We start from the raw sequence: 12701 nt of genomic DNA on the forward strand, positions 1-12701 counted from the left end.
AATTACTAATTCTTTTTAAGTTTGATTAAGTGACCTTTTTTTGCCAAAAAAATTATTTAACAAGAGAAAAATGTCAATATGTACCTGAAAATAAATTACCAGCCAAATTTAAATTTGGGGGGCAATTAAATTTGAAAATATTCAAACATGTCACCACTGGTATTTAGTAGTCACTTTTATTTTATCTTAAGGAATTTAAAGACTCCATATTGTTACAAAAATTTTTCTCCTTCAATAACTACCGCCAATAAATCGTAATGACACAGCGCATTTAATTGCTATAGTTCATTAGTTCAGCAGCTTGCTTGCTTGCTGTCTAATGCTCTCCAAAATCTCTACGTGTCGGCAACTTCGACTCCTCTCACACACACTTCCGACGATCCACACGACTTCTTCTCAGCTGGATTGCCTGTCTTTTATAGTTCCGGGAGGCGGGGCTGGAATCTTCAGACCATTCAGGGCGTACCTTGCTGTATCTCGGGTCTTAACGGATGGATCGTGAAAGTTCTCGAACTTTCCAGTAGTATCCATTTAGTCGCCAAGCTCTCAGGTCATTGACGCACAGGACAGATCTTACAAAGAGTTTTAACGGCTTTTCCAGGATGACACTATTCATGCGGGATAGCAAAATTACAGATTTGTAACAATATATACTTTTATTATTTTTTGTCAGAATTTTTTTATGTAATAAAGAAATTAGTATTATTATTTAAATTTAAAAAGTGAACTTGAAGTTTAAAAAAATTCTCTTCAGATCGATAACAAGTCCAGCTTCATATTTGATAAACAGACCTCCTCCCCCTCTTCATACTACTCAATCAAACCCTCTTACTTCAGTTATAATAAATGATTTATTGCACAGCTTTTTTATAACACTTAAATATCTGTATAAAAATTTTAAAGAATGACACATTTTAAATATATTTATTTTATTCCATATTTAAATTACAAACAACAAATGTAATGAATTAATTTGGAAACTATATATTTTTGTTATGCACACACAAATCAGATACAATCATCATGGCACATTTTAAATACTTTTATTTCGTTCGTTCATTTCATTAATTTTATATGTTCTACATTTCGTATTATATTTAACATAAATGATGGATTAATATGAATAAGAAATGAAATTAGGTAATTGAAACTTGGAAATGCAGTGTTTTGTTTAAACACACAAAATCAGATATAGAAGCATTATTTCAGTGGTATATCATTATGACACATTTAAAATGTGTTTATTTCATCTCGACTAAATACTTTATTATATTCAATATAAATAACAAATGAAATTAAACATTTTAAATTTAAAAATTAGAATCATTACTATATAAGGTTCAAGGATATGAATTTTAAGCATTAAATAACCATCCTTAATCTAAAATAACTAATTCAATACTTTTTTATTTATTTATTTAAGACAAATCTTGTGTAAAGGATATATTGGAAGATTTCATAATATATGATACAGAAGAACTTTTTTTTATAAAACATATATACTCAAGTTATTGAAAAGTTTCTCTAAAGTAATATAAATATTTTTCAGAAAATTTGAACAAGCAATGTAGAACTTATTCACCATATTGATTTTCTCTTTATAACGGTTAGGCATATAACTGTAATAACACACATTGACCAGTATGAAAGAAATCATAGCTTTAATTTTTCAAAAATGATTTTACTTAATCAGAATTGATGTGAAAATAATAATTGAAAATGGTAGAAAACATATATAATCGAGACCTTTCTTCAGATTCATCACAATCCTCTAGACGCTTTACACAATCATTATAGAAAATTTCTAAAAACTCCTTACAGCTGTGATTTAAAGGCTTTCTAATGCATGCAAGGAGAGCATAAATCCAGCTACCTAATGATTCTTCCATTCCGAGACTTAAAAACCATTCATGAAGAAAATGAAGCACCGTAAATACTCTGTGCTGGTCAAAATGAACAACGATACTCAAGAGTGGGGAATGCCCTTCAATTTCATGAATAGGTTCCTCATATTCTTTTTCATAAATTTTAGAGCATAATTTTGAACCTAAACAGAAAGTGCACCATTCTTGAATATAAGTACGATTATTATGAGGAAATCTGAATTTTTTAGGAAATTTCTTTTTCAAGTATAACTTTGCATCATCAACAGCCATTGCTGATGCATGATAACTAAATTCTAAAGCTTTCTTTCTTGCCCACTGCTTCAAAAGTTCTTGTTCATTTTCATCAGAAAATTTATGCTCAACAATTTCACTATCGTGAAATTTAAGATTTGCATTTTCCAATCTTGATTTATGAATGTATTCATTGCCATCTCGAGGTTCTGTATTCAAGTCAATGCGGCGTGTGGGACGTTGAACAAAAAGAGCTTTTTGAACAAGACCATAAGCTTCATCCCAGTTATCGTCTCCAGACATTTTCTGAAGGGGAAAAAATTAAATAACTAAATGAACTAAATAAAATAATTAAAATTTAGAAACATATTTTAATATAGAGCAATAAATTTTTAAACAATAGTTCGTAGAATAATATTTTCTGCATACATACCAGTTTTTATAATTTTAAACCTTCAATCATTACATTGAATTAGATTTTTAAAAATCCAAAGATTTAAAAACTTTCTTTCCAATAAACATTACATAATATGCTCAAAATTCTGAAAAGGAAAATTGTCATGCTGAATCTACGAGCATGTGGCACAAATGTTTGTATAAATAACAACAAAATATAAATTCAAAGCAAAAAAAAAAAAAAATCAGTTGTCACATACATTTTTTTTAGATTCAAAATCCAATAGGTTTATTTACTCTTTCAAAAGAACATTTAAAAAAATATTCAAAGGAACAATTTAAAAATATAAAGTTCATAAATTTAAAAGGAGTGTCTGAAATTCAAACGGCATTCATTTATTTTCTGTTGGGATTAAGTAGCCTCAATGTGAAATTATAATTATAACATAATTGTGATATTTAATTACCTTTTGAAATGGTGTTGCAAAAAAAAAAAAAAAAAAAAAAAAAAAGCTTTTAAACCAGTAAACCCTTTTAAGATTTTACTCCTCAGATAGAATTAACAGATCTTTTGTTATATTTTGGGTATTAGGTAGATTGATTGTGAAAGATGGAAAATAAGAACAGTTACTAGAAAGGGTAGCAAACTGTTTCCATGATTCTCCCCTCCCTCCAAAATCCCAATTCTAAGAAACATTCATGTTACCCCCCCCCCCAACCTTTCAATGAACGATTCAAGTGATTTTTGATATTTACATACTAAGGAACATTTTTGACATAGGTCTCCAATTATCAATATTTTATACCGACTTTGTTACTTAGTCAAAGATTAAATCGTTAATAACATCTTTTAAGTTTCCAGTCTATAAGATGCACCAAATGAAAAGTCTTCACCATAAAATATTGCCATTGGGGACCTGTATCAAATCTGTAGCTTAAATTACTTTTCCAGTGTCGTAGAAAGAAATAGCATTATCGTACAATATTTTTTTTCCCTCATAGTCATTAGATTAAACATAAAATATAATTCTTGTAGTATTCCTAAGATTGATGGAGAGCATTAATAATCATTTGTCCCATCCTTGCCAATATTAGTAATTTAGAGATTTCATAGCAACAAAACTATCTATATTCAAATTTTGAAATATTTTTTAACTCATTTAAAAATTTTCTGAAAGAAATTATTATAAGGAAGCATTTAATAAGAAACTGCACTTATTAGCTGTAAAATTGTGATTACTGATTGATAAAATTTAATAGCTGATGTAATGTCAATTTTTTTCTTCACTATCCTAACGAAAATTCTAGTTTGAAGTAATAAAAATACAAGTAATATTTTGAATACAAGTAATTATTTTTTTAATCAAATGAGGAGCAGTTTTTGAACACAAAAAATTTCAATCACAATAAGCTTAATTTTAAAATATAAGAATATTTTACTTTACATCTTCATAATACAATCAGTAAATTCTTACAGTTCTGGTTAGTTTCCTTTCGGGTCTATATCTAGATTTTCACATTAAGGTCCAATGCCATAAGATGCATCAATTTTGAGATCACTAAATCTCATTATAAGGTGACTGATTCTCTTTCCTAACCCTTTCCGAAAATTAAAAAAATCACCTTTCTTTTCTTGAACACTATTTCTTTGTTTTAAAGCTTAAAAACAATGCATATAAGAGTCATCGATTATTGCCGAAGTGTACGATATAATTTTTTATGAGAATAACTTGATGTTAACAGTTTATAAAAGTTTTCGAAAGATTATTGCTATTTATGATATGAATAATAAAGAATCGTTGAAAAGAATGGAAAGCCTATATCGATCATTGAAAACTTCGTATCATTTAAACAGTTAATGAATTTTTAGACGTAAATTAAAATGATTTCGACATCTTGTCAAAGCAGTTTATATATTTATCGGATAGGGCTACTTAACGCTGTTCTTTATGATGGGTATGGAGGAAAATACAAACCTTTATACAGTAAAAATATGTTCAGTTTCGTTTTACAGAAAATATTGTCGATTGCACTATATAATTTCGGTAACTCTACAATAAATCAAAAAGAATATATAATTTAAGTTTTCATTCTATAAATGTAAGCGTTAATTTCATTCACTTACCAAAAATAACGAATGTTCCTAGTTAATCCTACGAAGCTAATAATGCCCGGAGAAACGTCAACTTTTTTGCCGGCAGTAATAAGCAGTTCACGCAAACAGAACTTCAAATTCAATTCTAATGCCAGATTGTATATTCCTATTCCCAACCCTATTTCTTGTATGTAAGAAAATCGGGTAATATCATTGGTTCTCACGGCCGCGCACTCTGCTAAGAGAATCTGACGTCATTATGTGCGAATTTCGAAGTGGTTTCAGTTCGTATTGCTACGACTACTTCGTAATTTCAGAAGAATGAATTTGCCTTTGTACATTGTTATGTAATTTTTATCTTTTTTTTTACCTTTTACTTCTCAGCTACATGGATTTGTCTAAGAATATCTGCATGAATATAAAAGCAGAGAATTTGCCTTCGAATTTCAAAAATGAAATAGTTTCCATTTGGTGCAACTTAAATTCCATGGATGATATCAATGAATGAGTGAAAGATTTTGGAAATTCAACAAATACTAAGTGGAACAGTATAAAATCATGCCCTTCAAGAAAAGATTTATTTGCTGTAAGTTAAGTTACGAAATTAATTTTAGCTTCCCTTGTATAATAAGGGGATTAATTTTAGCTTTAAATTTTAGAAAGAGTTTTCTTAGATATATTTTAAGTCTCTTGGTGAACGCTTATAAAGTGCTTTTTAGTGGCATTATTACAGGAAAAAATTTGTATGCCAACATAGTTCATTCAATAAGGTGCCAATTACCAAGAATATGAAAGGAATTTCAAAAAATGCTGAATGCTCTGTTTTTGGTAAAAATAAAACTAAATACTACACGCATGAGAATGGAAGATGATTTTCCAAGAGTACGTTAATTTTAATATATGGTTAAAAATTTGCAGTTTTTATAAATTAAGTTTATTAAGTTCATATTTTAAGTTATTTTATCCGTATAGTAAAAGCATATTCCCATTCCCGACTCTATTTCATGTACGGAGGAAAAATCCAGCAACATCTTTGGTTCGCATAGCTGCGCACTCTGCCAAGGGAGTGTGACGTCATTATAAATGAATTTCGAAATAGTTTCAGTTCGTGTTGTTAGTACCGATTGTCGCTGTCATTGTATCACAGAAGAGAAATTTCTCTTTTGATTGTAGTTCCTGGTTTCTGAAGAAAGAATTTGTCAATGTACTTGTGTCATTTCTATTTTTCTCTATCTATATACAGTGTCTCACAAAAGTGATAGGACACTTGTGCTTCACAAAGGAAACTGTAATAAAATAAAAATTAAAAAAACATGTATAAATTTTTTGTGGGTGTGTTTCATACTTAAATTTAGTAACAATTATTACATAACATACATTTTGTCAAAATATTAAAATATTAATTTAATAAAAATACAATTGTTTAGAACGGAGCAAAAAATAGCTCACATAAGTGATGGCACACCATTAGATATGCAACAAAAATCGTCTGAAATAAGCAATAAAAATATTTTTGGTGGTTTTATTTTTACTCAAAAGCAATTGGCAATAATTTATAAAATCGTCTGCAGTATTTCACTCCAGTTTGTTTTGGAATTTTTGTGTTTTTTAGCTATGTGCAGCCATGAATGCTAAACGAAAAGAAACTTCGCCTGAAATTCGAAAATTAGTTATTAATTTGCATATTGAACGCGGAAAGTCTATTAGAAAAACTGCTGAAACAGTTAACTTGAGTCATTCAACAGTTCTCAATATCATTAAACGATATAAAAAGAATCATATTATTCAGGATAAAAGAAAACCTGGCCGACCATCAAAGCTATCCAATGGAATAAAGCGAATTATCGTTTGGAATATTAAAAAAAAAATCCAAGAAAAAGTGCTCCTAAAGTTGCTGCTGATTTACAAGCATTATATGGAATAATTGTTAATGATTTGCAGTATTTATTTAATCATTTCATAAGATCAGTGGTGTGTTTTTTGTGGTGGTATTAATCTATACATAATTTATATTATACTATTCACAATTCTATATTGACTCACTTTTTACTTCCTCGTACACGAAGCATAAAGTAATGTAATGTAATCGTCAAAAATTTGAACTCGATATTTTGAAGAATCTCCGTGTTTGAGATCCTCCTGAGCTCAGAAAACACAATTGTAGAAAATGTCCATCTGTCTGTGACAAAGATAATTAAAAAATGTTTTGAGCAAGACGGATGGAGTATGGATACGGTCTTTACATAAAATTTGTAGATTTCTATCAAATTTTGTTCAAAATCCGTTCAAAGGAAGTCCGTCTGCTTGTCTTTGAACACGATAACTACAAAACGAAGAGAGCTAGATAGATAAAATTCGGAATACAGATTTAGCAAATACCGTGTAGACATCTAACAAATTTTGAGCTAAATCGAACTAAAGGTTGACCGTAAATCAATTACCAATTTTCAGTAATATGCCAATGAAATAAATGAATTTTATTAAATTTACTGATTTTATATACTATTCCAAGCACTAATAAACTACGTTTGTTTCGTTTGCAAAATTAAGAAAAGAAAACTATATCTGGGAGATATTTATAAAATTAATTGATAACTAGCAGATTAAGCTACATATTAACTATGCAAAGAGAAATCATTAAATAATACGTTTAAATGGAAAAATTAATAACTGAAAATCATTAAAAATATATAATTTGTGAAAAGTAATAATGTAATATGTTCTTATGGTTCTGTTTCACTTAAAAGTGTGAGAAAACTCTAAACATCTTTATATGAGTTGAAAGAAAAAAAAAATCAAGCTCAGTATTACCTTTAAGAACCTTTTTAACAAGCATGAAAAAGTGATGAAATATAAATAATCAAACAACATTATAAATTTTTATAATATATTTCAAACCAACTGCATCTAAACAATTTTTATACAGATTTCTATCTACATCTCCCATAAGAATGTGCACTAAACAAATGAAATACAATTCTTTTTATATTATACAAGAGATCCATTTTCACTTTTATATACAACACAGTTACTGCATGGAAAATGTTACATTTCTTAGCCCATCACTTACTGCTTTGTTGTATTGGTGATTTCTTGAATGGATTTATCTTGATGCTAAATTTCTTTTTCATAAAGGAACTTCCTAAAAGTTAAAAGCTTAAAAAGAAAGCCAGAAATTTCTGGACCACCTTTTCAGCTAAACCATTGGGAATTTGTTCCTTTATTTTAAGGCAGGAGAAAATACATAAATTCAAATGCATACAGTATAACAATGCAAACTGCACTGTAAAAGTTTAAACCATTTTTTTTAAATAAAAATTTGTACTGTTTTGGTCAGAATGAGTTTTTATTGATATTGTAGAAAACTGACTGGTTACGAGATTATTTTTAAAACTTTATTGTATCATTCCTGTATCTGGCAACTTCTGTTAGGCGGGCTTCTGTTCTAATGTTTATGTTTTTGATGTAACGTTTTGTGTGTGTCGTAGTTTTAGATGTCCGTAAATGTAATTAGATGTAGTTAAAGTAGATTAACACTTTACCGACCGGTAGCGGTTCGAACATACTATGCCATTTCACCGCCCGCTCAGCTGCACCCAGCTGCACTCGAGAAAACGACAGCTGAATTTTTTTCAGGGCATGCTGAATTGGTGGAAAACGTAGTCACCACAGATCGGTCAAAAGTCGATTAATCGACGACCGGTCGGTAAGCGCTGGGGAGCAAACGTCGAATAATCGACGACCGGTTGGTAAGCGCTGAGAACAAAACGTCGATTAATCGACGGCCGGTTGGTAAGCGCTGAGAACAAAACGTCGATTAATCGACGGCCGGTTGGTAAGCGCTGAGAACAAAACGTCGATTAATCGACGGCCGGTCGGTAAAGTGTTAAAAGCTTTAGTAAGTGTTTGAAGAGTTATTGAGTTTTATATACTACATCACATGAGTATTGAGAACTAGGAATATTGATCCATAATAGAGTTTTTGGAGATCGATATCCGACATCTGGCGTCCGTGACAGGACATCTGCTACGATTCGTGTAAGTCATAACTTTTGAGCTTGTTATATTTTCGTAATGGAGAAACTAAAAAATTCTCGAAAACAGTATCGGAGACTCTTTACGATTGCTCATAGTGATTTTTTGAACTGTGAAAATGAGTTGACTATCGAAGATAAAATTTTGAAATTAAAAATTGTAGAAGAGAAAGCGAAACTAATGGTAGCGAGTGAGTACGAAATTCGAGAACTATTGTTTGCTTCTGAAGAGACTGAAGAAAATATCAATAATGAAATCGACATTTCAGAGAGCTATATTGATAAGTGGCGAATTTTAGAAAATAAATTACATGATCTTTTGGATGAGAAAAAAAAAGAACATTCTTCGGCTTCTACTGTTTCCGGAGCGGTGAGTACTACACCGAACAATTTATTGCATTATCCTAAAATCAATTTACCCACTTTTGATGGAAATATAAGGAACTGGTTGTGTTTTTGGGGACAATTTCAAAAAATTGATAACGATTTCAATCTTGATAACCATGATAAATATGCTTATTTAGCACACGCTATGGAGAAAGGTTCACCCGCTGACGAGTTGATTAAAAGTTTTCCCCCTGGCGGTGAAAATTATGAAAAAGCGGTTAAACAGTTGAAGCTACGCTATGGCAGAGAAGAGTTGCTCGTCGAGAAGAGTTACGTGAGAGATCTGTTATCTATTGTACTATTAAAACAAAAGTTGCAAAAAATCTCCATACGTAAACTGTATGATCAATTAGAAACAAAACTAAGAGCTTTAGAGGCTTTGGGAGTGACCAAGGATAAATATGCTGCAATGTTGTTCCCTCTAGTTGAATCTACTCTCCCTGACGAGACTTTAAAGGCCTGGGAGCGATTCCGAACTACACATAGACGAGTGAGTGAGGAGGTGACGTATAGTTTAACAACCGAGGGAAAAGATACCTCTTCATGTAGGAAAATGCCAAGTAATGATCTAGATCGGCTTTTAGACTTTCTTCAGGATGAAGTGGAGGGAGAAGAGAGAATTGTGTTAGCCTCCCAAAGTTTTGATCAACCTAAAAAATCAAGCTTTTCCAACAGTCGTCGAGAATCTAACGAGAAGTTTCAAACAAGAGTATCATCAGCAACTGATCTTTTGGCCTCTAATCTCAATAAGAAGAAGCTTTGCATTTTTTGTACTGAGGAACATAATTCATGGAACTGTAAAAAAGCTTCTAAACTGACTTTGCATGAAAAACAAAGTGCTGTAGAGAAGGCCCGTTGTTGTTTCTTGTGTTTGAGAGAGGGACATGGAGTGAAGACGTGCCGTTCCAAGTTCAACTGTCAATTATGTGGGAAGAAGCATCATTTATTTTTGTGTAGAGCATTGTCACCAGAACCCAATTCTTCCTTTGTCCCTACAGATATTAAAGTTCGAGAATCAATGATACAACACGACGAAGCTCTGGCCAACTTGTCTAAATGTTCCAATGTTTTCCTACAAACTTTAACCATTCTTGTGAGAGGAGAAACCACTAAACGTAAAGCTCGAGCCATCATTGATTCTGGATCTCAGCGGTCGTATATTCTGAAAGCAACAGCTGAAGAAATGAATTACAAGGCCAAAAGGAGAGAGTATTTACAACACTCACTGTTCGGTGGTTCCAATACCTCAACCTGCCAACATGATGTATATATGATATATTTGTCAAGCGTTTCCAAGGAGTATAGCTGCCATTTTGAAGTGCTCGGACAGGAAGTGATTTGTGATTCATTTGGCAGAAGATTTGGATGGTCCGATTGAAATTCTTATAGGAGCTGATGTTGCAGGAAAACTGATTACCGGAAACCATCTCCAACTGAAAAATGGAATCACTGCAATTGAAACAAAGCTAGGTTGGACGGTTATAGGACGTGCCAATAGTGAGAATACAAGCTTATTAATCACTTCAATGCTCACGACAAGTGCTTGCATAACAGATTTGTGGACTCTTGACTCTCTTGGTATCACAGACCCATCTGAAAAGAAGACGGCGGTTGAATTACAAGAAGCAGCGAGGCAGCATTTCTTAGATACAGTTAAAATAGAGAACAATAGGTATATTGTGAGTTTACCTTGGATTGAAAATCATCTTCCACTTCCTGACAATTTTGAACTTTCTGAGAAGAGATTACACAAAGTTGTAAAGAGACTTAAAACCGAAGGACTATTCGAAGCCTATGGAGCAGTGTTTAAAGAGTGGTTGGAAGAAGATATCATAGAAGAAGTGACTAAAGACGAGGTTAATCTCCCTGCACATTATTTACCACACCGTCCTGTTTTGAAGGAGAATAGTACCACCGAAATCAGACCTGTATTCGATGCTTCCGCCAGACAGAAAGGTGCCCCTTGCCTCAATGACTGTTTAGAAACTGGAGTTAATTTGATTGAATTGATACCAAATATCTTATATCGTTTTCGGTTGGAAAAAATTGGAGTTATTGCTGATATTCGCAAGGCCTTTTTGCAAGTTTGTCTGTCACCTTCAGATAAAGATTTTTTGCGTTTTCTGTGGATTGGAGAAGATGGTAAATTGAAGTACTTTAGACATTGTCGTGTAGTTTTTGGTGTGTTATGCAGTCCCTTTTTGCTTGGAATTGTTATTATGCACCACTTGCAAGAGGTTTTAAACCCTCAAGATAAGAAATATCCAGAGAGGATGGTAAAATTGTTAATGCAGAGTTTTTATGTGGATAATTGTGTGACAAGTGTGCCAAACGAGAAAGAGCTTGAACTCTTCATTGAGGTTGCGACCAATGTCATGGCTGAGAGAAGTTTTCAACTAAGAGGCTGGGAAAGCACATGTTTAAAGGATAGAAGCGCTCCTGTCACGAATGTTTTAGGATTACAGTGGGACAAAGGTCTGGATACTTTGGGTATAAATATGAACAGCCTGAAGGAACTTTGTGTAGAGAATGTGACGAAGAAAACTATTCTATCTGCAGCTCATCGTATCTTCGATCCTATTGGTGCAACTTGTCCTGTTGCATTGTTTCCAAAACTTCTGCTACAGAAAACTTGGGAGCGAAAATTGAATTGGGAGGAAGAAGTGGACTCCAATACTAGAGAAGAGTTTCTGAAGTGGATGAGAGACATATTTCATCTCGAAAAGGTGCAAATTCCTCGACATTTAAAAACTGGTGATGCGAATGAGAAATGTTCCTTGCATTTTTTCAGTGATGCGAGCATGTATGCTTATGCAGCAGTAGCTTTTCTTCGAGTTTAGACGAGTGAGTATGTCAAAGTTCAGTTGTTAAGTGCTAAAGCCAGAGTTTCCCCAACGGGAAAGAAGAAGACCACTATTGCAAGACTAGAGTTATTGGCTGCTACAATCACTGCACGCCTTGCCTCATCTATCACAAAAGAGATCCCACATGAAAAAATCTATTTGTGGTCCGATTCAACGACAGTGATAACTTGGATAAAAAGAGAAGATGCTGGGAGTACCTTCGTACAAAACCGTGTTGCTGAAATCAGAACTTTGACTTCCAAAGAAAATTGGAGACATGTGCCTGGTTCATTTAATCCTGCCGATCTTCCAAGTAGAGGTTGTTCTGCCAAGAAACTAGTGCAGTCCAAATGGTGGGAGGGCCCTGATTGGCTATATTTACCTGCTGATCAATGGCCATTCTCAGATGTAGTAGTCAATGAAGATGAAGTGCTGAAGGAACGAAAGAAAACTCTTGTGTCTACCCCGACTGCCTGTTTGAGTGCTCACGCCATCGAAAACGTGAACACGGAAGAACCTGATTGGTGCTATAGTTACTTTTCCCAATATGAGAAAATTGTACGTATGATCGGCTGGATATTGATATTTTTTAGAAACTGCAAAAAACCAAAAGAATTGAGAAAAGGGGATATTCTGGATGCAGAGGACTTTGAAGAAGCGGAGAAAATAGTAATAAAGATCATTCAAAGTGAAGCATTCATTAACGAGAAATTGAAAACTTTAAGAGTTTACAAAGATGAGGATGGCGTCATCAGATTGAGAACAAAAATTGAGTATCGTGTTTGTTTGTTTGATTGTTGTTTTATGGCACAAGAACCATATTTGGTTA

The 12701-nt window shown here is 32.6% G+C and overlaps 1 protein-coding gene across 2 annotated transcripts in view; it reads right to left on the bottom strand.

Moving 5' to 3' along the window:
- Positions 1 to 976: 976 nt before the first annotated feature.
- LOC129975064 (gem-associated protein 2-like) overlaps positions 977 to 12701 on the bottom strand; it is a 59648-nt gene continuing 47923 nt past the window's right edge. Inside the window, exons 1-2 of one of the 2 annotated variants that reach the window (XM_056087946.1) lie at positions 4639 to 4673; positions 977 to 2423 (exon numbers count right to left, since the gene is read on the bottom strand). In XM_056087946.1, coding sequence (XP_055943921.1) covers positions 1686 to 2420 — 735 coding nt within the window. In that variant the 5' untranslated portion in view covers positions 2421 to 2423; positions 4639 to 4673 and the 3' untranslated portion in view covers positions 977 to 1685. Of the gene's footprint in view, positions 2424 to 4638; positions 4674 to 12701 lie in introns of those variants that run through there. The other variant, XM_056087945.1, reaches the window with a different exon arrangement.

This window comes from Argiope bruennichi, chromosome 7, assembly GCF_947563725.1.
Source record: "Argiope bruennichi chromosome 7, qqArgBrue1.1, whole genome shotgun sequence".
Taxonomy (NCBI): domain Eukaryota; kingdom Metazoa; phylum Arthropoda; class Arachnida; order Araneae; family Araneidae; genus Argiope; species Argiope bruennichi.